This window comes from Canis lupus, chromosome 11 (genome assembly GCF_048164855.1).
Source record: "Canis lupus baileyi chromosome 11, mCanLup2.hap1, whole genome shotgun sequence".
Lineage (NCBI taxonomy): Eukaryota > Metazoa > Chordata > Mammalia > Carnivora > Canidae > Canis > Canis lupus.
Window position 1 is genome coordinate 45,945,013 of NC_132848.1, and position 25,793 is coordinate 45,970,805.

General features: G+C 41.2%; 2 protein-coding genes across 12 annotated transcripts in view; one reads left to right on the forward strand and one right to left on the reverse strand.

Moving 5' to 3' along the window:
- REV1 (REV1 DNA directed polymerase) overlaps nucleotides 1-14,647 on the forward strand; it is a 96,980-nt gene extending 82,333 nt beyond the window's left edge. For 8 of the 9 annotated variants that reach the window (XM_072767988.1, XM_072767987.1, XM_072767990.1 and 5 more), the window contains 11 exons: nucleotides 2,010-2,230; nucleotides 2,498-2,670; nucleotides 8,104-8,206; nucleotides 9,545-9,710; nucleotides 9,949-10,151; nucleotides 11,306-11,539; nucleotides 12,144-12,264; nucleotides 13,022-13,242; nucleotides 13,353-13,509; nucleotides 13,815-13,917; nucleotides 14,243-14,647. In XM_072767988.1, coding sequence (XP_072624089.1) covers nucleotides 2,010-2,230; nucleotides 2,498-2,670; nucleotides 8,104-8,206; nucleotides 9,545-9,710; nucleotides 9,949-10,151; nucleotides 11,306-11,539; nucleotides 12,144-12,264; nucleotides 13,022-13,242; nucleotides 13,353-13,509; nucleotides 13,815-13,917; nucleotides 14,243-14,354 — 1,814 coding nt within the window. In that variant the 3' untranslated portion in view covers nucleotides 14,355-14,647. Of the gene's footprint in view, nucleotides 1-2,009; nucleotides 2,231-2,497; nucleotides 2,671-8,103; nucleotides 8,207-9,544; nucleotides 9,711-9,948; nucleotides 10,152-11,305; nucleotides 11,540-12,143; nucleotides 12,265-13,021; nucleotides 13,243-13,352; nucleotides 13,618-13,814; nucleotides 13,918-14,242 lie in introns of those variants that run through there. The other variant, XM_072767989.1, reaches the window with a different exon arrangement.
- Nucleotides 14,648-14,867: 220 nt separating this feature from the next.
- EIF5B (eukaryotic translation initiation factor 5B) overlaps nucleotides 14,868-25,793 on the reverse strand; it is a 96,069-nt gene continuing 85,143 nt past the window's right edge. For all 3 annotated transcript variants that reach the window (XM_072767997.1, XM_072767996.1, XM_072767998.1), the window contains 10 exons: nucleotides 25,436-25,567; nucleotides 24,570-24,752; nucleotides 24,275-24,436; nucleotides 22,538-22,669; nucleotides 21,176-21,307; nucleotides 20,992-21,068; nucleotides 20,711-20,875; nucleotides 18,531-18,669; nucleotides 16,636-16,797; nucleotides 14,868-16,292 (listed from right to left, as the gene is read on the reverse strand). In XM_072767997.1, coding sequence (XP_072624098.1) covers nucleotides 16,185-16,292; nucleotides 16,636-16,797; nucleotides 18,531-18,669; nucleotides 20,711-20,875; nucleotides 20,992-21,068; nucleotides 21,176-21,307; nucleotides 22,538-22,669; nucleotides 24,275-24,436; nucleotides 24,570-24,752; nucleotides 25,436-25,567 — 1,392 coding nt within the window. In that variant the 3' untranslated portion in view covers nucleotides 14,868-16,184. The remainder of the gene's footprint in view (nucleotides 16,293-16,635; nucleotides 16,798-18,530; nucleotides 18,670-20,710; nucleotides 20,876-20,991; nucleotides 21,069-21,175; nucleotides 21,308-22,537; nucleotides 22,670-24,274; nucleotides 24,437-24,569; nucleotides 24,753-25,435; nucleotides 25,568-25,793) is intronic.

Here is a 25,793-nt window from a genome sequence, read left to right on the forward strand (position 1 = left end):
TCCCTCTGCTGCTCGACTTCAGGCCCATTTCATTTTGTTAGGTGAGCTTGCAGTGGACGGGGTCTTTCTGTCCTCCCTAGAGGGACAGTTTACTTAGATTAGGTTGATTAGGTTCATTTGGTGTTATTTAGTATGATAGCCTTTTGTACCTACTAGCAAATAATAATTCTCTTCCACTGTGTTGAAGATACTCTTAAAAACATTAGGTTTTTCTCCTGCCCCACCCCAGCACACATAGAATCAATCCAGGATTGTTGTCTCTTGCTGATTTTTCAAGTCCATGAGATGTATGAGTTCTCCAGATCTCTAAAGGAGATATCGTGATCACAGTTTGAGAGTGGGGCAACAGAGACCCCCCCCCCCCCAAAAAAAATACCCCACCTTTCCTGAACATAAATAGTGTGTAGAGTGTCTGACTTTGGCCAGCCTATGATTTGCTTCTTACCTTATGTTTCTCCTCTCTGCCTTGAAAAATATTCAGATGGATTTCACTTAGAATTTCACCTTTTTGTAAATGGTATTCCTCTGACCAATTTTGATGTTAAAGCCGACTGTGGTATTCTTTCTTATTCTCTGTTCTTACTTGAACTTTAAAATGGCACACATGGGAGGCAGTGCCCTTAATACCATTCATCTAGATCCATGAGGGAATAGCTTTTCTTGGTTTAAACTTGTCTTGTCCACCTCTAGGGCCATACATCTTCTGTGTAAAGTTGATAGTCTCCCAACCTTGTGTCATACGTAAGTGCTTCAAGAGGTTGTCCTGGCAGAACCTGGACTAGTGTAGTGTCCTTCTACTGAAGACCATTCAGAGAACAGCCATTAGAAGAATGATAATCGAGTGATTAGCAGAATATAGCCGACTTTACTCTGAGCTCTTTCTCACGATCCTGTGGAAGACTGGAAACACTCTTCCTCATTGGTGGAAATTACTGGTTTGATAGTGTGCAAGACCATTTTGATAAGAATTTGAGTTTCCCTGGGTTACTTTTCAGTATCTCTTCTAGATATGTGTACCTTTGTTAAGATTTTGGGCAAATTGAGGGTGACAGAACTCATCAGTACCCTCTAGGTGAGGCTCAAACCTGGCATCTGGAAGAGAAGATCACAGGGAATGTGCTGCATGCTGGCCCAGCTGTAGGAGGGTTGAGACCTCATCAAGGAGATAAACTTCATTGATAAAAGGAATCTGTCTTGCTCCCTCTACCCACCCTCTGCTTAGGAATCTTTATTCCCAGGTCACTTTGTCCAGTTATGACAGCAGTAACGTTTTTGGGTTTGGATCTGTGTCATAAGTTCTTGTGTAGTTTCCATTCATAGAAAATGAGGCTGAAACTATTGTAAAGTTTGGCCATCACCGAAATTGTAGTAGAATCCCTAACAGTTGTGAGTCCCCTCACATGTAGGTCATACTGTAGGCCCGTTTAAAGAAGTCTGTAAGTTCATTAGTTGATTTTTCAAATAAGATGGAAATCTTGATATTACTCAGTAATAAAGATGGCATTCTTTATTATATAGTCAGTGTATATAGTCAGTGTAACTGATGAACTTAAGTCAGTTACACATATTTGAGAAGGTTCACCTATATGTGGAGCTCAAATTGAGTAGATCCTAGAAATAACTTTGCTAGCATTTGCACTAAAAAATTCTTTAGTCTATGAGCTGCTTCAGTATGTCACTTAAAAATTTTAAGGGAGGGATCCCTGGGTGGCGCAGCGGTTTGGCGCCTGCCTTTGGCCCAGGGCGCGATCCTGGAGACCCAGGATCGAATCCCACGTCAGGCTCCCGGTGCATGGAGCCTGCTTCTCCCTCTGCCTGTGTCTCTGCCTCTCTCTCTCTCTCTGTGACTATCCTAAATAAATAAATAAAATATTAAAAAAAAAAAAATTTTAAGGGAGATTATTTTAAACTAGTTGTTTTGTCTATGAATGATCATTATTTCACATTGCTAAATTGTTTTTAATGGTTTTTGTGCAGAATTAAAGAACTATATGTATCCCTTTTTCTAGGAGTTGGACGTTCGATGGAATCTAAGTTGAACTCTTTGGGAATTAAAACTTGTGGAGACTTGCAATATATGACAATGGCAAAACTCCAAAAAGAATTTGGTCCCAAAACAGGTCAGATGCTTTATCGGTTCTGCCGAGGTTTGGATGATAGACCAGTTCGAACGGAAAAGGAAAGAAAATCTATTTCAGCTGAGATCAACTATGGAATAAGGTTTACCCAGGTAAAACTTAACTCTTCACAAGTTTTATCTATTTATTTCCTGTTATTTATCTTTTCACATAGTCCCATTTCTCCAGCCCATAGACTCTGGATGCTTGAAGTTAAGACTTTACTCTGTTATTCCTGCAGCTTGCAGAATGTTTGTTTTTAGTAGACCCCTAGTGGGATTTAAATAGTATACATGTTTGATTTTGAAAGTGAAAGTACTTGAGAATTGTTCAGTGTGTAGGAAAATAGCGTGGAAGTTTTTCTGTTTTTCTTTCCATAGCCAAAAGAAGCGGAAGCTTTTCTTCTGAATCTTTCAGAAGAAATTCAGCGACGACTTGAGGCTGCCCATGTAAAGGGTAAACGCCTGACGCTCAAGGTCATGGTGCGAAAGTCTGGGGCCCCAGTAGAAACTGCAAAATTTGGAGGCCATGGGATTTGTGACAACATCACCAGGTAAGCTTATGTATAAAAGGAGTTTGGCTAATTGATATTTTGGTTAGTTTATTATAATTAATAGAAAAAGAAGAAAAGCAAGGAAGAGTCTGAATAAAAGATCTGTTACCAGATATTTAGCCCAAGGCCATTGCCATTGTTCACTGCCTTCAGGTTCCGTTAGTCATAGGAACCTGTATGCCTGACCTTCAGAGGGAGTCTTTTGGCCGTGAACTTCTGTGCACAGACAGAAGAAAAGGGTGGCAACAGTTGTGAGTGGCGCCAGGGTCTGGAGGGAAAGGACAGTATGGTGATTCAGAAAATGATTTTAATGAGACATTTACTTTACTTAGGGAGGTATAGTTTCTGTTTCTGAAATGAATAATTATTATAGTCTCTACAAACTGGTAGAAAGCATTTAAAAGTTTTTTTTTTTGTTGTTTTTGTTTTGTTTTGTTTTTTTTTAAATGTGAGGACTGTTAATACAGAACTTCATGTTCTGAGCCACCCATGAGCCACCCATGTCAGGGCACCTGGGTGGCTCAGTCAGTTGGACATCTGACCCTAGGACATCCTAGGGTCCTGGGATCAAGCCCTGTGTCAGCGTCCCTGCTCAGTGGGGAGTCTGCTTCTTTCTTTTCCTCTGCCTTTCCCCCTGCTTATGCTCTGTGCCCTCTGCTTGTGTTCTCTCACACTCTCTCTCAAATAAATAAAATCTTTTTTTTTTTAAAGATTTTATTTATTTATTCATGAGAGACACAGAGAGAGAGAGAAACAGAGACACAGGCAGAGGGAGAAACAGGCTCCCCACAAGGAGCCCAATGTGGGACTCGATCCAGCATCCCGGGATCACACCCTAGGCCAAAGGCAGGCGCTCAACCACTGAGCCACCCAGACATCCCAAATAAATAAAATCTTAAAAAAAGAAAATAACTTCATGTAAAGCTTGTGACCAATATGAAAATAATTTTGCGTGCCATTTTATATACCAACGGTACACTGTATTTTATCTGTCAGATCCACCAAAGCTTTGAAATTTCTGACCCTGAAAGCTACACGTAAGGAATTGTATTTAAAAAAAAAAAAACAAAAAACCCAAAAAACAAAAGCAAAAAACCAGTTTTGTTAAGTGTAGCTTATGCCAACTGTGGAAATAATATTTGTGTGTATGGTGCTGTTGGCCAGTCACAAGAGGACTGTTCACAGGCAGTGTCCAGCTTTGTCATTCACGCATGTATTCACCATGAAAACAAGGTTCATAAATTATACCTGAGACAACATATTTATAAAATATGTTTTTATGTAGTTGGTAATCTTTTTTTTTTAAGATTTTATTATTTATTCATGAGAGAGAGAGAGAGAGAGAGAGAGGGGCAGACACAGGCAGAGGGAGAAGCAGGCTCCATGCAGGAAGTCTGATGGTGGGACTCGATCCCAGGACTCCAGGATCAGGCCCTGGGCTGAAGGCAGCGCTAAACCACTGGGCCACCCAGGCTGCCCCTGTAGTTGGTAATCTTTAACTGTTTATTTTCCTATTTTTTTTTAACTTTTATTTATTTATGATAGTCACAGAGAGAGAGAGGCAGAGACACAGGCAGAGGGAGAAGCAGGCTCCATGCACCAGGAGCCCGATGTGGGACTCGATCCCGGGTCTCCAGGATCGCGCCCTGGGCCAAAGGCAGGCGCCAAACCGCTGCGCCACCCAGGGATCCCCTGTTTTCCTATTTTAATGAACATTTTGATATACCTGTATTTCAAGTGATAAATTGTGTTAGTGATCATTTCTATAATAAGTTGGTTGTTAGCCCTAACTCTGGAATAGAATGATCTCTTTACACGTGGTTTCTATTGGAAAATCAGATCTACTTTATTAATACTTTTTTGGAAATGTAACCTGGAACTTGATATGTTCAAGGTACATGGGAAAAAGATCATCCAAAAATTAAATGATTTTTCTTTGAAAAGAGAACTGGCAGTAGAGTTTCTTCTTTTTGTATATGTGTTTTTATTTATTTTTATTTTATTATTATTTTTTTGTTGTGTATGTGTTTTTAAATATCTTATAGTTACTTAGCATTGTGTATTTTGGGGGTTCACTCTCTCTCTACCCTTAATAAGATAATGAACCTTCATTTGGTCCTTTTTGGAGAATCCAGGTACTCTAAAAATGTAATTTTTACATTAAAAAAAACTAAAATTAATTATACTTTATCCTGCCTGCCCCCAGTTGAAGGATAATTTTCAGCCTTTTTATAAGCACATTATCTGCTTGCTGTTGTTGGTATTAGTTCCATTTTTGTCCTAAACTTAAAAAGTTTTATTAGGAAAATTTAAAACATATGTAATAGTAGAAAGAACAGTAGACTGAACGAACCCATCACTTGATTCCAGTAGTTGCTGTCAGCTTCTCTGATACCATCCTTCCTCCCCTTTTTCCCGATAATTTTGAAGCAGATCTCTGATCCCATCTTATTTCTTCCATAAATATTTCAGCATTCATCTGTAATATGGTGAGGACTCATTGTTTAGTCACCACAGGACAGTTCACCATCTACAATGCATAGCTAGTGGCCAAGTGTACATTTTGCTGTGCCCTTAAAATACTTACTTTAGAGAACATGATAAAAAAGAGCACATGATTAATCAAAACAGGTGTAGTTTTATAAATGTTACCAACATACAGATCATTTGTTAAACCATTAACTTCAACCTAACATTTCGTGGTGTTTTAACTGTATGAGGAATGCTTTAGGTGAGGGATTATGAAATATGCTAACACTGACCATATATTTCCTCTACTTCCCTGGTTGACACACTGTTTCCTGTGGGCCATATCCAGCCTTGGACCTCTTTTCATGTGGTTTTCATGAGCCAAGAATGATATTTTTATAGTAGTTTGTGAAAAGTGAAGACTGTGAGAGGGACCATAAAGCATAGGCAGTTTACTCCTGGCCCTTAACAGAAAAAGTTCCAAGCCTCTGCTATAGTCCCTATTAAGTGGTACTCCACATTCCATGATTCTGTGACCTCTTGTCAAAGCTACGTGGCAGTCATGTGCTGCCTAGACTCTGATGTTCTAATACTGTAGAGGAAGGACACATTTTTTTTTTTTTAAGGACACATTTTTAATTGCTTATCAAAGAGCCACAGGTACACTGAGATCTGTGGCTTATTACATAGGGAAAGTTTTCTTTTACACACACACACACAGTCCCTTGCACGGCTTCTCTTCCATTGCCTGTTCCTGTTTGCACACCTCCTGGGGCTGACCACATGTCCGCTACAACCACATTCCCTTCTTTGTGGAACTTGTTTGTTCTGCACTTACTGAGCATCTTGTTTTGGTTTGTTGGCTTTTTTGTGAACTCCCCACTGTGTCCCCACATTCCCTTCTCTTGTGTTTCAGCACAAGTTAATCAACTGGCTTGATCTTTATTCTTGGACTGCTCTCTTGGGGCCCCCAGCATGCCAGTGCGATCTAGATTAGTTCAAACCATACTGCAGAGTGGGGGGCACAGGGTATCCCTTTTCTGTGATTGCCACAAGACCCTTGTTTCCTGGATTCCTGGTGTCATTCTGCTAGTACCTAGTGAGAATGAATGAATGCATGGGTGTGAATTGTTTTGAATCTGCCTATCTGCATGCTCAGTAGTTCTGAAGTTACATTTGCTTAGACTCCATTGTCACCTTTTTCTCAGGATTACTCTTGAGAAGCTTAGTGCTTTTTTTTTTTTCTTTTTTTTAAGATTTTTATTTATCTATTCATGAGGGAGAGAGAGGCAGAGACAGAGGCAGAGAGAGAAGCAGGCTCCACGCAGGAGCCCAACTCAGGAATGGATCCCGGGTCTCCAGGATCAGGCCCCGAGCTGAAGGTGGCGCCAAACCGCTGAGCCACCCGGGCTGCCCGTTTAGTGCTCTTTTGATTGCCTATTCTGTACAGATTGTTTTTTCTGGAACTTTCAGAACTCTAATTCAGGGGCTCTTAAATTTTATTTGGCCTTACTGTGCCAGGTAACTTCGTCAATATTAGTTTATTTCTAACATTTTAAACTTTTTTCTTAATTCTTTGGACATTTAAATATGTTACTTCACAGATGCCACATTCTCTTATCTCTTAAATATTCTTCTATTTCCTGTGTAATTTTTTCTCCCAATTCTTCTCTTTTGACTGCTTTTATATTAGCCGTTTTTCTTCCACCATCTGTCTGATAGTTCGTGGCTGACTGTTCATATGTGAACTCCTCAAGTTTTATTTGGAACCTCTAGATTCACAGTGGGACACATGGACCAATGGGCGTCATCATAGATGAGTGGTTGAAGGGCTTGATCTTTGGTTACCACAACCAGCTGTATCTGTGGTCTTTGCTGTTAAGGCTTATCAATAGGCCCCTTGTGGGATCTTCCCATTTGCTGCCTGTAGTTGGTGAGCAGATGTGAAGACGGCAGCTAGCATTCCAGTTACTTAATAGGAAGAGCCGTCTGAGTGAGAAGAGTGTACATCTTTTGAGTGAGGTGCCTCCCACCTCCCTTGGCCACGCATGAGGTCTCCTAGCTCTCAGCATCGACATCATCCAGTGTATAGTGCATCCTACAAAGGAGGGGGTTGGCCACACATGCACATTCTCCATCCCTCCCCTGGTACCTGATATCTCTAATCACTGAGTGTTTTTGAGGTTCTGTAGCATAAATTGGCTTATTTCAAGTTGGCTCTTTGCTTTAGGCATAGCAGACATATTTGGTAACTTAGTATTTACGGATTTGCTTTCAGTATGTAAACTATGATTAACATTTTTCCTCTATCTTGTCTCCTCTCCTACTTGTATTTTAAGACCATTTTTAAATCAATTTTTTGAGTTTATGCTATTTATTTTTATTGTTTAAGAGTTTATGCTATTTAAAAGTCATTTTAAGATAGTTTAGTGGTGTTCTGAAAGGATATGAAGATAAATGCATTAAACCACCATGGTCTACTAAAAATCTTGCTTTCAGTAAAGTTCTTCTGTATTTATTTGTGTGAAATAAAGACAGGGGGATTCATCATTCTTTCATAGCAATCTCAAAACACTATTTACATTTATGTTTTAGTAGCAACATAATATTGTTATTTGTATATATAGGCATTAACTACATCTTTTTAAAAACTTTTTTTCCAATTTGTTTTTAGTTGGCCAGGTCTTTTTTGTCTCTATTTCAAAGTCCCAATGTTCTATATGATTTTTCTTTTACTCCTTGCTGTCAGTGTAGTTAATTTGTGATTATTGGCTTCCTTGAAGGAAGACTATCTCATCTCATTCATTTTTAAGGATTATATATTGGTACTTAATTATTTAAACTTTGTTACTTTCTTTATGACTTTCCTATACATCTTTAAACCATGCAGTACTTGTGAGGTACCAGTGAATATATAGGAGGTAGCTTTTGTTCCTTTAAAAAAGTGAATTCTATCACTTACAGGACCGTAACTCTTGACCAGGCCACAGATAGTGCAAAGATAATTGGAAAAGCTACACTAAATATGTTTCATACAATGAAACTAAATATATCGGATATGAGAGGGGTAAGTATATAACTTTAAAATTCTGACTTTCTTTCTATAATGTTTTTCTCATTTAGGGCTTGAACTAAGAATGGCTGGGGGGGGGGGGAGGCAGACGGTTTATGTGCATATTTTCAGCTCCTTTAGAGTAATACCAGGAAGATAGAAACTGAAAAATTCTTGACTTTATCATCTGACCTTTTTTTTTTTTTTTTTTAATTTTTATTTATTTATGATAGTCACAGAGAGAGAAAGAGAGAGAGGCAGAGACATAGGCAGAGGGAGAAGCAGGCTCCATGCACCGGAAGCCCGATGTGGGATTCGATCCCGGGTCTCCAGGATCGCGCCCTGGGCCAAAGGCAGGCGCCAAACCGCTGCGCCACCCAGGGATCCCTGACCTGATATTTTTCAAATTTGTTCTGAAAGCTCGTTTTGTTTCCTGCCTAGAATAATTTTGTACCTTGAACTTTTACAGATCTTTTAATTAACCAAGGGCTTATTTTACATATATTATCTGCTTTCTGTTCTCACTCCCCTAGAAGTAGATGGGACTGAGGAGTGTAGAACTACAAATAAATCTTATACCTTTAAGGTCTTTTTTAATCAAATTCATTCTTATGTCTCTTGGTGCTCCAGAAGGAAGTATTTACCACAGGCACACAAACATGCCTTTGGGACACGTTGAGAGGGTATCAAAAATGTAAAAACCTTAATTTTCTTAAGGATGAACCTTTGTAGTAGGTTCCGTGTGTGTAGATGTACGTGAATGAAAGGCTTTCATTTGTTATTTCATCAACTCACTGGCTTGGTGTGGCATTTTTGGAAGAATTAAAGAATTACTAAGCCAGACACGATTAAAACTTCTCCCTGAAATACTGTTATAATAAGGCTTTCTGGTGGTGTGGGGGCACAGTTATCTATGCCTGGGGCACTGCCCATCCCACCCTACCCACACCCATTTATTTGAAAAGTATTTTAAACAGAAAAATGATAAATGAAGACTGCAAGTAGACCACCTCTTATAGAGGTCTTGTGGTTTTTTTAATGTTAAAAATGTAGTTGATTAGAACTTCAGTGGGATATAAAAGTACTAAACTTTTTTGGATTTTTTATTTTGAAGAGATTGCAATATACTTGGATAGAATTGGATACCCCAAGATTGAGGTGAATAACTGCTCACTAGCTAGTTAGTAGTTTTGGTAAAAAATCCTACAGAAGGCTGTTTGAATGTTTCCACTAATCTTTTATTCTAGAAATAGGATCTAGAAGATCTTTTTAAAAAGAGCTGAGAAGTTTGCTTAGTTGAATTCATATTCTAGCTTCACTTTTCCTGGAACACATTTTCACTTCTGGTTCTAGGTTGGGATTCATGTCAATCAGTTGGTTCCCACCAATCCAAACCCTTCTGCATGCCCCAGTCGCCCATCAGTTCAGTCAGGCCACTTTCCTGGTGGGTCACACTCTGTCCTGGATCTCTTCCAAGTTCAGAAAGCTAAGAAATCTACCGAAGAGGAGCACAAAGAAGGTCAGTGGTCATCAGTGTGGTTCTTGTTTTGGTGCTGCTTTTATCCTTAGGCGGGCTAATAAGTTAATTCAAGAGTTGTCTGGCATGGCTCTATGTGACTCTTAAAGAACACATTGACATTCTGGATTATGATGAATCAATAGTATAAGTTCATTTTACTTAGTGTATTAAAGTAATCCATATTATCCCATACCTAAGGATCTGAGGAAGCTATTTTATGTATTTTCTATACTTTCAGTATTTCTGGCTGCTATGGATCTGGAAATATCCTCCGCCTCTAGAAATTGCACTTTCTTGCCATCTTTTTCTACACATCTGACATCAAGTGTCAGTCCAGTTACTAGCAAAGCCGAGTCTTCAGGGAAATGGAATGGTCTACATTCTCCCATCAGTTTAAAATCAAGAATTAACCTGAGTATAGAGGTTCCGTCACCTTCCCAGGTATATTTTTATAGTTTTACGTATGATTTAAGTGCAAAAGCAGACATTTTTAGTTAGTATAGGCAAGAAGGGGAGAGGGCTACCTGTTAGGATAGATCAAGGGCAGATCACAGTGTTACCAAATTCCAAATGAGAAATATCAAGGTAGGAGAAAGGTGGTGCTTTTGGCAAAGATCTGTGACTCTTGGAAGTTGTAGAACATGGTTGCAAGCCAGTTCTGCAGACTGCCAGTCAGTAACCACTTTACCTCTTTGTAGCGGCAGTAATCATGTGGATTTAACTCTATTCAGCAATACAGCTTTGGTGGTGAGTTGTAGGGGCCTCTGCCCAAGGTTTTTCTTGCAGCATTTGCAAATGGTTGTCTGTAGGGTGAACGATTTTCCTAACGTAAGCTAGTAATTCTGTTGGTGTGTGCTGTAAGTGTGGAACACTGTTGGAACTTTTGCTTCTTGCACGGTAAGATAGCACTTTAAGCTATATCGGGAAAGTCCATTTCCCTGCTCCACTTCGTAGTAGGAGGCTGAAGGAAACACACATGCTGGCTGTAAGGCTCAGAAAGGGACACTTGATACTTTTGCACTGGGTCCCGGATGCTAGTGAGTCATCCGAAAGTAGTTGTTCCTGGCAAAGTAGAACGTTGGCCTAGCCAGCTTAATGGGATTCCAGGTTTCTAAATGGAAGTGCACAGGTGCACAGAGGAATCTGGTATGTAGGCTAGAGAAAGGGCGATTTCCACAATCTCTCTTATCTAACACAGTATTGTCAGAACCAGATTTATTTGTATTTGGGGGCAGATAGTCTACTGTGTGAGAGGTAAACTTCTCACCCACGGCTCCGCGATCCCACTCCTAGGTGTTGGCCCTTGCCCCCTGGGTGGGGTCCAAGATACGAGGTTGACACGGGTTTGTGGGGTCTGGGCTTGTGTGTGGACTTGCCTGATTGGCGGTGCTGCCTCCCCAGACTTCACGTGTTGCTACTACTCAGGCTGCGATAGCAAGAGGCCAGCAACCTTCCGAAAGTGTGCTGCTTTGGAGGGTTTGCTTTCCTAGCCTGCTCCGCTGAGCCTCTTGCTTATTATCCAGAATGTGCTAGCATTCAGTCCTAACCTCCTCTCTGAGCATGCTGTGACTCCAGACTCGTGTGGGATCTTACAGCTCGACCAGTCTGTTCTAGAAGCACTTCCGCCTGATCTCCGGGAGCAAGTAGAGCAGGTCTGTGCTGTTCAGCAAGGAGAGCTGCATGGCGACAAAAGGAAAGAGCCAGTAAACGGCTGCAATACAGGAATTTTGCCACAACCAGTTGGGACGGTTTTGTTACAAATACCAGAACCTCAAGAATCTAACAGTGATGCGGGAATTAATGTCATAGCCCTTCCAGCATTTTCACAGGTAAGTCAAACTACAGACCTTCTACCCTGACTATGCTCACCCTTCCTACTGCAGCCCAGGACCTGTCTCACTTCCGCTTTTCCTTTGGATCCTACACTCCCCGTAGCTTACACCATATCCACTGCTACATCATCTAAAGGACAGACTGGCAGAGAAGAGGGAGCATGTGGTATGTGGATGCTTACAATCTCCACCCAGACGTACAACACATTGTTTCTACTTTCTTGCCCAGTGGTGACCATTGGGCCACACTTGAAATATCTGGGTAGAGATCTGTAATTGTAGACTAGAGACACTAAGACAGTCTTAAGTTTAGTGTTTAAAAAGATACTGCCCGTGAGCCTGTCTTCTTGTGTTTTGCCTTTCGTTTTCTAGTAATGCTACTTATCCGGATGGTTCTGCTGTGGTTTGGTTTTATTCAAGTCAGTTCTTAGCTGTAAGTTTTTTTATTCTCACCCTAAAACCAGGATACAGTGAGCTTCAATATTGAGGACCTTTCAAGAATTCACACAGATCAGAGAAATATGATTTGAAAACAAAATCTGTTTTGTGAAAAATAGAGCATCGACTCCAGTTTGACTTTGAACCTTCTCTTTCTCACTAGGTGGACCCTGAGGTGTTTGCGGCACTTCCTGCAGAGCTTCAGAAGGAGCTGAAGGCAGCTTATGATCAAAGACAAAGGCAGGGGGAGAACACCGCTCAGCAGCAGCCGGCCACCGCGTCAGGTAAGCCCGGGAAGGGACCTGAAACAACTGAAGACAAGAAAAGAGATCATAGGGTGTGGTTACTGCAGCAGGTAACAGCCGGAGTCTGAGCTGCTGGTCCAGCTAAGAGCTCTTTGTATTGAAGGGAACGAGTACATGATGTGCCAAGTGTTGTCACAGTCCTGGCTGGATTTGTATCTAACTTCTTGACTGGAAAACACCTTCATTTCAGAAAAAGTCTGAATTATTACCAGAAATAGGTTGATATATCAAAGAGTGTAGGTTTAAATTTTTTTTTTTAATTTATTCATGATAGACATAGAGAGAGGCAGAGAGACACAGGCAGAGGGAGAAGCAGGCTCCATGCAGGGAGCCCGACGTGGACTCGATCCCGGGACTCCAGGATCATGCCCTGTGCCAAAGGCAGGCACTAAACCGCTGAGCCACCCAGGGATCCCAGCAGTGTAGGTTTAAAACAAAAAATGTGGAAGTGTCTGAACAAGCATTATAGTATGGCCTGAACTGTTATCCTTCACCTGTTGAATTTCCACTTAATCCTGATGGGCCCCTCTGTAGACTAGATTTTAATAGGTGACGAGCACAGGTAGTGGGAGCCCTAGAGCCTGCGCTTATCGCCAGGTACTGCATCCCACAGTCTTGCTAAGGGGCCTGTGTTGGGATGTGTGCGCGCATGCATAGGGGCTATATTTAAGGAGGAACAAGAACTTGTATTGTCTGAACATATTTTGTTGACAATCTCACGTTCGTATTCTTACAGTGCCAAAGAATCCATTACGTCAGCTAAAACCGGCAGCAGTGAAAGAAAAGAAACGAAACAAGAAGAAAAATCCCATCAGTCCCCCCAAAAAGATCCAGAGTCCTTTGAAAAACAAGTTGCTTAATAGTCCTGTGAAAACTCTGCCTGGGGCCTGTGGGAGTCCTCAGAAGTTAATTGATGGGATTCTAAAACATGAAGGTCCTGCTTCTGAGAAACCTCTGGTAATAGTTTTCATACTCTTTAAACTTTGACCTCTTCTTTTACCAGATTTTAATGTTGTATTTGCTGTTACGTAAATACAGCACTTTTTATCGTTTGTTTTCTTTAACAGGGAGAACTCTCTGGTTCCACTTCAGGTGTGCCAGGCCTCTCTGGTTTGCAGCCTGAGCCGGTTGGCTGTGGGAGACCCCCAGCACCAAACCTGGCAGGAGCTGTTGAATTCAGTGATGTGAAGACCTTGCTCAAAGAATGGATAACTACCATTTCAGGTTGGCTTGGCCGGCGGGACAGCCGCAGACTGAGATATAACAACAGTTCTAGATTTTAGAACATGAACAGACTCGACTGTAGAAATGGAACTCATTTTTCTAAATCTGGTAGGCTAAAACCAGCCACCCTCTAACCTTTCAAACTCTGGGGCCGACTTTGAAAAGTGCCTTAACTATAGACCATTTGTTTGACGGCTCTAAGTCAGTGGGAGAGCTTAATAGAAATGCGAGTCTCCTTTATGCCTGCAGCTAGCTGTCTTTAAAAGGAGGCTGGTCCTTACTTGAAGTTTTTCCCCCCTCTCTAGATCCAATGGAAGAAGACATTCTGCAAGTTGTGAAATATTGTACTGATCTAATAGAGGAAAAAGATTTGGAAAAACTGGACCTAGTTATAAAATACATGAAAAGGTAATTATTCGATATTTTTATCAGAACAAGAAAATCAGGCATCTCACACAGCTACTCGAGGGGAAGCAGAGTAGCTTTTACACTTCTGGGCGGGATACTCTGTTTTGGATCCCAAAGAAATGCCATAATACAATCAAAAGATTGTTCCCCTGGAGATTTATATGGCTTAAAACCATAGTAGGTACTTTTGGAGCATTCTAGGGGTTTGGCCAAAATTGGTTCTTACATAAAAACATTAAAACCCTAAAGATTTATGTTCAGCTGATTCTTGTGGGAGGAGGAATCCATCATCTTACCTGATGTCTTTTCTTAACCCACCTTTTAGGTTGATGCAGCAGTCGGTGGAATCGGTTTGGAACATGGCATTTGACTTTATTCTTGACAACGTTCAGGTGGTTTTACAACAAACTTATGGAAGCACATTAAAAGTTACATAAATATCACCAGGGAGCCTGGTGCTCTCTGCTAGCTGTGCCATAAGTGCTTGTGAGGTATTTGCAAAGTGCATGATAGTAATGCTTGGAGTTTTTATAATTTTAAAATTTTGTTTTTAAGCAAGTGTTTTGTACATTTCTTTTCAATAAGTGCCAAATTTGTCAGTATTGCATGTAAATAATTGTGTTAATTCTTTTACTGTAGTATAGATTCTATTTACAAAATGTTTGTTTATAAAGTTTTATGGATTTTTACAGTGAAGTGTTTACAGTTGTTTAATAAAGAACTGTATGTATATTTTGTACAGGCTCCTTTTTGTGAATCCTTTAGGAAGCAAATCCTGCACTGCTAATTCTATTTAAAGGCTGAGGAAACCTACAAGCAGACCATTGTTACAGGCTCCGTAGTAAGCTTTGAAATTCCTGAGAGGTCCCAGACTGGGATTCTACTTGTTCCGGGTAAAGCCTCTAAATAATCTTATCACTCTTGTCCCCAAGCATGAACACAGGAGCATGTTAAGAAAATCTTCTTTACTTCTTCCAAGTGGAGGGATTTACACATTTTAAATTAGAACACACACATAATTGAATAATAAGGTTTTCCTGGGAAAATGATGTCCCACAGATGTTTGAGCGGTCTCATCTCTGCTTCTACCATCCCTGGAGAAGCTTCAGTAGTAGTGAAGAGTGGTACAGATTTTCTAGATTATGCTATACCATAATACTTGAAAAATATAATTTATAATCCTGTGCCAGTGAATACGTGGGGACATTTCTTCAAAACACCCCACACTGCCCTTAGCACTGTGCTATATACATAGGTAGTCCAATATGAGAGATCTGTGACCAAAATTCATCCCCCCACTAACAGATTTCTTGCCGTGGGGAAAATTTCATGTGGACTTGCCACACTCTTCGGGAAAACTAGCTAAATCCAATTACTGCTATCAACAAATCATGATGTCTCCGCAACAGCTTAGGAGCACTAAGCAAGCCCCAACAGTCCCATCAGCTCCCTACTGACTGCCCCATCAGGGAACGTATGCATGATAGGATTTTCTAGGACAAACTAGACCAAGATTGATGTACAAAAATTCTAACACTGACGTGTGCTGGCACACAAGGTATTACATACACCAAAGCTGATGACTCGTGGAGAGAAGCTATGCTAGCATGGAAGCCTAACAGCTCACTGGTGGATGTCTGTTTTCTTTATTGGTAGTTCAGAATTGTGCTGATTACAGTGGACTCTCAGGACTATACAAGCAGTAAATAGCAGCCAGCTACGCTTTACACCATGGTTTCACACAAAGCAGATAAAGAGATATCAGAGTGCCTAATTTTCTATTTTAAAAAATTCCTAAGGGCATATGGCAGAAGAATGCTGGAAAAAAAAATCACCGTGGGAAGGGATATGCATAAATAAAGAAGTATTTCTTACATCAAAAAAGTCCCATGAATCACAAAATCTGCAGAAGCTTGGTTAATCAAATACTGCAGTACTGATTTAATCAGTATAAAATCGAAAGAGCTTTAGATCTGTAATAAAAATCCAAATTTGGGTTAGGGCAAACTTTAAAACAGCAGCCAGTAGAGAAGGGTCGGGAAAGGAGGGGGCAGGTGAACAGGCACGTTGGAACTGTGGGGACATGTAATCGACCACTGTCAAACCAGTGTAAGTTTCTTGGTTTCTCATGGAAAACATTTTATACACCTATTTTTTTCCTTCCGTACTTAAGTTCGTCAGTGTCCAGATACATCCGTCTTGTTTTTCTTGGTGATTTTACAACATAATATTGCATTTATTCCAATTTCCTGCCCCATGTGGAAAAATTAGATGATTTCAAATACTTTCTTCAGCTCCACAATAAGCTGCCAGTCACTCTTCTGCATCTCATCTCTGAACCAGTCCTTGAGGGCATCGATGGACTGCCGGCTGATCTGCAAGCCCGAGGCACAGACAGGGTCAGGAACAGGGTAACCGTTACATGCCGAGGACAAGCACGGGGCCTGTCACCAGATACTGCCCATTAAAAAGAAACCTTAGCTAAGATTAAATGCAGTGCTCGTCTGCCTATTTGGAGTAGTGGACTGAGGCGGCCCCTTCCTCAACAAAGCCAGGGACCCCTCACAGACCTGCCCCAAGCAGCTAATCCTCTCAGAGTGCACAGGTCCAAACTTCCAGCCCTCACAGCTAGTGCATAAAGGTAGCCAGAGAAGAGTTGACCGCCCCCCTCTTCCCCACCCCTTTCCTAAAATGGGCCACTTTGAGGAAGACACTTACCTTACTGACAAGAATGTCTGTAGCTTCAAAATGTCTTCCATACATTTTGGGAGATTCACCAGGGATAGGTTCTATTTTGACACAGACTTCTTGTCCTTTTTTTGCGACATCCACTTGTTTATGGTTTATTTCAATACTTGTTACTATTCCAATGTCAACAAACTGTAAAATAAGAACTGCAGTGTAAGCAGAGGAATCCTGCCAGTCACAGGCACTGCAACTGGACAGCTGAAATAAAAACTGGAGCAAAAGAGCCAGTTTAAAAGCCCTGGCTCTGTGACCTTCTCTAGCACTCATCACTGCAGTTTTCTCACTGGGAAACTAGGCAATGACACCACCACATCCCCCCTGGCCTTCACAAGATGGCTGTGAAGATCATGTGCTTTAGACAACCTGGGAAGTGCCCTGTCAGTCCAGTGTGGCTTACTACTACTGCCTATCCTTTCACACTACAGGTGCCATATTGCGAGAGAATGGCAGGCACAACACTTCTCAATTAGAAATGAACTTGGAGCGGGCAGTATGATGAGCAAGGGGATTGGGGATTACGTCAGGGTGGCAGCCAGGGACACATCACATGGGGTCCCATAGGCTGAGGTTAGAGGATCAAAGTTGTGAGTGGTCTGAGCTTAGTGACCATGCAGGAGAAAACCACTCCATTGCCTGCCTTGTGAAGAGATAAAGGAGAGTAAGAGTGAAACCAAGAGCTTTGATGTGGACAAAGCCACAAATAATTGCTGCAAGCAAATGTCCTTAGTCCACTGAAATGGTATAAAAGCAATGGCTCCTGGAAGTAAGTCCTAGTGCTCAGATGACTTCTAAGTGCCATTTCCCACTAAAGGAACCAGGTGTGGGGCAGTGAAAGTACTAGATGAGCCCAGAACAGCTTGCACCATAAAGGAAGATGCTCCACGTGCTGTGTGTTAAGTGCTGAAGTAACCAGCTTGAATGGGCTCCCGCTGACCAGAATGGAGAACTGGGGTTTCAAAAATACTAGTACTGGATGGTAACATCAAATTTTATTTTTAAAAAGTGACTGTGTATAAGGTACCTAATGAAAAGTTGGGGGTGGGGGTGGAGGTGGAGGGTGGGGATCACAATGTTACAAACATTGTATAACTGCCTTAGGCAAGGATTACCAATCACTAAATCTACCAGGATACAGACTGTTGAAACAGGATATTCACAGGTACTCAAAGTGCCCCAGAGATTACTTAGTGATTACAAAGGGAGACAGATGTGTTTCTATTGGCAGTGCTGAGGCAACAGCACCTTCCCCAGGAAAGGAAGATGGCATCACCACAGTAAGAAAGCCTGTGTGACAGGGCAGGAGGTGCTTGGGAACACCTGCGCATACAGTATCTGTTCCAACAACTGTAACTTCTGTCTAGTGAGGAGGAAACCATCAGACAAATCCAAGTTGAGAAATAATCTGCAAAACAACTGGACTCTACAGTTGGGACTAAAACCTGGGACTAAAACCTGTAATAACCAAAAGCAAAGCCCCTTGAAGGGATCTGGGACCAGATGGGCAGGTGGCATTAGGAAAGACATTTGGGACAACTGGGGAAATGTGAGAACTATAAACTACAGGACATTAACTCAATTTTTCTTAGGTATGACGCTAATCTCAAGGGAAGGAATGAGTGTTGGTTATTCTATAAACTTTTCCCCAGGCTTGAAACTTTAAAACATTTTTTACAAGGGCAATAATTCAAAGTACCTTGCAACTTTCATTTGCTGAAGCAATAATACTTGGTGCTAGGAATCAACAGTGGCACTTGTACTGAGGTATAAAACAGACGGTGACAAGCTGAGCTTGTCGCCAATCCTGGACTCCCCGTTTTACGCCTTTAAGAGACCATACTTGTTTTCAAAGTACAATGAGAACTTACATTTTTGCTAGGGACGCACATGGGTGTCCCCTGTTTCACCTGACCTGCTTCCACAGTCACTCCCATCACTATTGGGTCTCGAGAATTAAAAATATACTGGGGGAGGATTTTCATCTTGCAGGGAAATACTGCTATATGCCTAAAAGGAAAAAAGAAAACCCAAAAATTATGAAGCTGACAAAACCACTTAAACATTAAAAACAAATACAAGTAAGTATGAGGCTTCTGTTGGATAAAAGCAATACCCCCCAGGGGGTGCCAGAGGAGCAAGAAAGACGCTGCTGACAGTGGTCAGTGGTGTCTGTTCTGGTCCAGGCCACCTGCCTGGAATGCTTCATCCCCTCACCATCTTCTTCCCTTCCCTCCCTCCATGCTGTTGCTTCCCAAGTCTTAAAAAAGCTGCCTCCCTGGAGCACTGAGCCCTGCCCCTAAATTTAGATGGGAGTTTAGACCTTGATGGAACCCACAGGCAGTCTCCTGGGGACCACAGACAACAGCACTTTCTCCATACCATGTCCCCCAATCAGGTGATCCAAAAGGCCACTATTTTCCTGCTTATTAGCAAGCATGTGCTCAGAATACTTTCAGTGTCTAGCAGTCTTCTCTAACCAAGTCTTTTCGTTTCCAGTTTCATGATTTTTTTTTAAAGATTTTATTTATTCATGAGATACACCCCAAAGAGAGGCAGAGGGAGAAGCAGGCCCCATGCAGGAAGCCCGATGTGGGACTCTATCCTGGTACTCTAGGATCATACCCCGAGCCGAAGGCAAACGCTCAACCGCTGAGCCACCCAGGTGTCCCAGTTTCATGATTTCAAGTGAGCATATCTCAATCTCCTAACACTCACCTGGCAATTCTACTTTAAATATGTAGCCCAAATTGAGCCACCCTCTGTCTTACTTGGAACACTGGGAGCTCAACAAGGGCCTTCATGGACTCGCTGAGATCCTCCTTAAAGGCCATACAGAGTCCCACCAACTTCTCTGACCCCATCTCCTACTGCTCCCCATCATTCTCAACGTGGCTGCTCCCAAGGGCTGCCCTGCTGCCTGGACACCTCACTTCATTCCCTCCAGATCCCTATTTGAAGGGGAGACCTACAGAGCTGAGCTGCTGCCCCCTGCCACACTGCTGGTCACGTCTCTTCCCTGAATTAGGGTTTTCCTCCTCCCCTCTTTGGCACTTACCCTACTTCTCATGTGTTCACTACTTGTATCCCCTGAGCTGCAAGAGGAGGGGGGGACCTGGTCAGGGTCACTGCTGACTCGTCCAGCACCTGCAGTGAGCCACCATGTTACATGGGGCAAGCTGTGAGGTCAGCTGGAGAAGCAAGCTCTCTTCCGATAGAATACTTCCCTTCAGTTCAGTCCCTCACCTTCCACATTCTCATATTGTTCCTTCCTTCCTGTGTAATACCAAATAAGGAACTCCAAACAAGAGGATTTTAGCAACTACTCACCAATTGATGAGACCCACGTCTGCCAATTTGAAAACTAAAAACTTAAAGGCTACAGAGCTTTGTTAACACACTGCTGGAATGCCTCAGATGGGCAGAATTTATGATTTTTAATACATTCCATCAGGATGCAGCCTCTTCTGTTTGAGCAAATGCCATGCGCTTCTACTGTCCACGTACCTTTCTTGCACAGATGTCCCCCACGGGTCTGAAGTTTGCCTATTGCCACCTTGCTTTTAAGACCTACATTAGTACCTGCTTTCTCTAACCTCTGAGAAGAATTTTGCTTTTATGAAAAAAGGCAAAAAGCAAAAACACTTAGCATTTGTTTTACAGTGAGCCATTAAGAGTCAGTGGGTACCCCAAAGAGAGTGGCCCCGCTGAGCTTGTTCACAGGGACCACACTCAGCATCTCACTATCATGCTGCCGGAGCTGTGTCTGTCTATGAGCAATTGGCCTTCACCTCAATTTTTTTTTTTAAATCTGCTATCAAGATGTGTCCTAAGATAGCAGAAAAGCATGAGAGAGATTATAGTTTGAGCCTAGGAGTGTTCAAAAATTTCCCATATGAATTAATGGTAATTGCTTCTTCCCTTTATGCCATTTTGGCTTATGGAAGGTTTCACAGGAATGCTCTTTCAGGATAGTGGAAGCAGCCTGCATTTGGTAATTCTTAACCACTTCATTGCCAAAGACCCAAAGTAAGTAAAATCACCAACTTACTTAAATTCTTCTTGTTTCTGTTTCTTGTAGTCTTGTCTATATTTCGTAAAGGCATCAAATAAATGATAAATAATTTCTGCACTAAAAATTCTAACTCCTAAACTATCAGCCATTTCTTGTGCATCCCGTTCAATTCTCACATCAAAGGCCAAAATTACTGCATACCTGAAAGGTTCAAACACAATAAAGATCATTTGGTGAAACACAGAGTATGTCACGAAGGACTGTTTGAAGACAACGAGTAATATGAAAGCCTTCACAGCAGAAGAGAAATTACTTACTGGGGATCATGTTCTAGCATCACTGAAGCCTTCATAACATCTTTTTTATGGACTGGACCAATGTTAATTCCTGCATACTGTAGAAAGGGAATTTCTGAGCTTAAATGCCTGTGTCCAGTAAAAGAAACAGAACCACCAACCACAACCACCACAGACTCCTATAGAGTCAGGTAGGATTACTTACGGGCACTTCTGATGTTTTTAGAAATTCAAGTAGAGCTTCCAAAGATCCCAGTGTAGATGCTTGAACATAGACTCCTTTTTCTTCCAACTTGATAGCATTTAGCGTCTGCTTTAACTCATGGATCAACTCATCCTTGAAAAGAAATTAAATTTGACAAGGTTGTGAATGCATCTCTATCAGCAATGCCTTAGAATTAAGCTGCATTTTTTTTAAAGATTTTATTTATTTATTCATTGGAGAGAGAGAGAGAGAGGCAGAGACACAGGCAGAGGGAGAAGCAGGCTCCATGCAGGGAGCCCGACGTGGGACTCGATCCCGGGTCTCCAGAATCACGCCCTGGGCCCAAGGTGGCGCTAAACTGCTGAGCCACTCAGGCTGCCCACATTTCTGTTTTTTTAAATTAAGTATTCACCTGAAAATAGGAAACCAAAGCTAAGAAAAAGTAAGACGTAGCAGAACCTGTGCTAGAAAAGAGGCAGCGATTCGGGGGCCAAATCTGAGCTGTGTCCCACACTTCACCTTTATCTTACACTTCCTAGTACTGAGATCTATTGAGCTTCTGCTGTGCTTCGCAAATAAGGTAGACTAGGTGAGCAGAATGAAACAAAAATAATCTTTTCAAAGTTAAAAGCACTTTATAAATATAATGTGTTATGGAAGCCCACAGAGTCTGCTTGAATGTCTTTCCTGAAATGCCTCAGCATCCTCTTCCTCTGTCACTGCTCCTTTAGAGATTTTCCCCAGGAATAAGGACAGTCACATCCAAGCCATGAAGGATGCAGCAGTCCATGCCACAGCTGGGACTGGCCGCAGAGGAAGGCTGGCCCTCTTCTCACTGGCCCTAAGGTGGACTGATTCCCTGATGGCGGTGACTTGATGCTGCCAGGACACAAGATAAGCCAATATGCTAGGAACAGAGAGCCATCTTCTCTTTGGCAAGTGAGTATATCAACTCAAAGTTTGCTTTTGGGAAACTATGCTAGACTCCAGTGGGCATCTACTCCTACAGACACATACACAAGCTTTAAAACGACTCCTACTTCCTTGTAATATTTTGAGTTTTGTCTGCGTATTCTGACATCTAAAAACATGAATAACTACTTCTGGTCTTAGATTCATTTTTTATTTAAATAAAGTGTATATTTTAGAATTCTAGTGTATATAAATATTACTTATGTTAATTCACAGGACTGTGCAAACTGAAGTAATCTAAAAGCATCAACTATTTGCTATGAGCCTCCAGGTAAAGCTTCACAAAGACAAAGGTGCCCACTTCATCCATCATTACTAGGATGTGTCCTGCGGACACACCAGCAGGACTCCAATAACTCTAGGGGGGAAAAAAATTTTTAAGTAACTTACTTTAAGAACTGGGATTTCATCTTCTTTATAAGCCACCAGGAGGGGTAAACCAGCCAATGTCTTCTCTAGGTCTTTTCCAAGAATCTTTACCCCCTGAGCTGCTTCTACTTCTTTATGCTTTTCATACTGGTTCTGTAGAGATCAAAACATTTGTTACCACATTTATTTGCAAAGTGGCTGGCAGTAGGAGATGATGTGAGAGATAATATTTTTAGGATCATGGGGTAGGGAAATTTTTCTTAGACACAGAAAGCAATAAACACAAAAGATTGATAAATTCACACTAAAATGAAAGATTTCTGTTTCTTAAGATACCATAGAAAAGGTGAAAAGACAAGTCACAGAGTAGGAGAAGATGCTGTGATGCATACAAGCCACTAACAAACTAGTCTCCTGACTATACAGACTATTCCCTAATTAATCAAGTCAGACAATGCTGGAGCACAGAGACATTTCACAAAGGAATGAACTTCAATGGTTAATAAACATACAAAATGCCCAACCATATTTCAATCAGGCAAGTACCAAATGAAACAACAAGCTACCAGAAGTGAACATTTAAAAATCTGACAGCATCAAAGAGCTGACAGAAGTGAAATAATGAAAACTCTAATATACTGCAGATGAAAGTGCAACTTGTTGGACTCACTGTAGACAACAGTGTGGCCTTATCCAGTAAAACTGGAGCTGAGCATAAGTGAGGACTCAGCAATTCACTCCTAGGCATATACCCTGCAGAATCTTGCACAGTTGCACCAAGAGATAATACAATTATGTTTGTAGCAACAATACTGTTTGTAATAGCAAAAATTTAAAACCTGGAGATAGCCTACAGTTGCCACCAACAGGAGGACAGATAAATAAACCATGATTTTATATATATATACACACATACATACATACACATTTTTTTTAAAGATTTTATTTATTTATTCATGAGAGACACAGAGAGAGCAGAGACACAGGCAGAGGAAGAAGCAGGCTCCATGCAGGGAGCCCAATGCGGGACTCGATCCCGGGTCTCCAGGATCATGCCCTGAGCAAGAGGCAGACGATTAACCGCTAAGTCAGCCAGGCGTCCCAACCATGATATATTTATGCAGTAGAATATCCCACAAAAAAATGACCTATAGTTATATGCAAAAACATGGGTAAATCTTACAGGTGTTTTGTTTTGGTTCTTTGACTAGAAGAAGCCAGATACAATGGAAATGAGAATGATCCCACTTATATGAAGTCCATACACAATTTTTAGGGGCACACACTCAGGTATTAAAAAACTATTTTTAAAGGCTATTAATTACTACCATAAAAATGGAAACATGGTTAACTTTTAGGAAGGTGTGGGGGTGGCTAACACCCATGAGAGGCACACAGGCTTCCAGGGTGTCAGCAATGATCTATTCTTCATCTGTTTGTCTGCTTTTTAAAAATCTGTTGAACTTTTCTATGTTTTGTGTAGTTTTCTGTATTTATTTCATGATAAAAAATGTTTAAAAACTAGTCAGGGTAGAACCAAAACAATATACTTCAGTTCTCATGGAAAGCTCAGATGAAAAATAAGAACATGCATACATCTCCATCCTGATGGATGATCCCTTCCGCATGAAGATACCTAATATAGGACAAGGAGCGAGGGCATATTAGGCCAGGCAGCTCTTGAAGTGAGGAAGTGACCTCAACAGAACTTACACTGTATATGTCCCCCATGTGTCAACATTTACCACCTAGGCTTACCTTCACCCTTAATTCCTTCATAGGAGGAGGTAATAGGAGGCCTCGAATCTGAGTTACAATGGGCCCTTCTACTCCAGGAACAATAATTGTATCTCCTTCCTTCAAACGCCCATTGATCAGTATCACATCTATAGTGGTGCCCATTCCTGGTAGAGCCTTAACCTGAGAGACATAAGTGTAAAGGGAATGAGATATGATATACTATGCTGACTGAATCTAAAAGCAGAAGACATCCCCACCCAAGAACTCACTGTTAAAGGAATAAAAGAAAATAAACTGAAAAACTCATCAGTACCTCCATAACCTGTGCTCTTAGCTCCTCACAGTGTGCAAGTCTCTTGCTTAACATGGTCTGAGTTAACTCAACAAGAAGGTAGATCAGACTTCCCATACCATCACCAGTATGCGCAGAGGTAGGTACCAAGGACACAAAAGTACGGGGATCCTTATTCTCATAAAACAAAGCTGCATTCAAACCCTAGAAACATAAAAAGCAAAAATCATTCCAAAAGGCCAAGCTGTGGAAGGAAACATCCAGAACAGTATGACTGATTAGATGACAGGCAAGTAGCTCGTCTTTCTGAAATTCCTCAAAAACACTCAAGAGATCATGCATATTATGTAGTTCTTTCACAAAAAAGTAATTTCTTTCCAGGTTTTCTTTCTTTCTTTTTTTTTTTTTTTTTTGATCGATTGGGAGGGAAGAGCAGAAGGGGAGGCGGAGGGAGAGGGAAGGGGAAAGAGAGGAGGAAAGGGGGGGGAGAGGGAGGGAGGGAGGGAGGGAGGGGGGGGGAGAGAGAGAGAGAGAGAGAGAATGAATCTCAAGCAAAAAGCCAGATGCAGGGCTTGATCTCACAACCCTGAGATCATTGACCTGAACTGAAATCTAGAGACAGACACTTAACAGAGTGATCCAGGCACCCCTTCAAATCAACTTTATTTTTAAAAATAAACATTCAGATTATAAAAATAGATCTTTGAAGTATTAGCTAATTTAAAAAGAAAAAGGGATAGGGAAAAGAATGGAGAACACTCCTTGGCATTGATAAGGGAACAGAACCAACATTAGTGAAAATGTTGGCTTTAGTATAAGGACAATAGAACAAAAGTAAAAATATTCTATGATATAGACTCTTCATCAAGAAGGAAAAGTTTTCTTACCTGCTGTGCAAATTCCACAATAATAGCCTTTGCTCGCTCCTCAAATTCATCTTTTGTATTCTTTTTCTGCTTCTTTAAAGTAGCAGCCACATCAGAGTCAGGGCTCTTTTTCCAATCATACAACCTATCAATCTGGAAAAAAAAAAATATTTCATGAGAAACATCTTTAAAACATTCAAAACACTTAGGAATTTAATTAAGGCTAAAGCTTCTAAAAATTCCTAATGTATATTAAATATATTCAGGAGAGTGTGAATTACTCAAATATTTTATTATACCAAAAAGCCTGTATAATAACCTGCTTAACTGCATCCCCTCTTAAATTAGAAACTTCTGAGGTAACATGCTGCCCATCAGC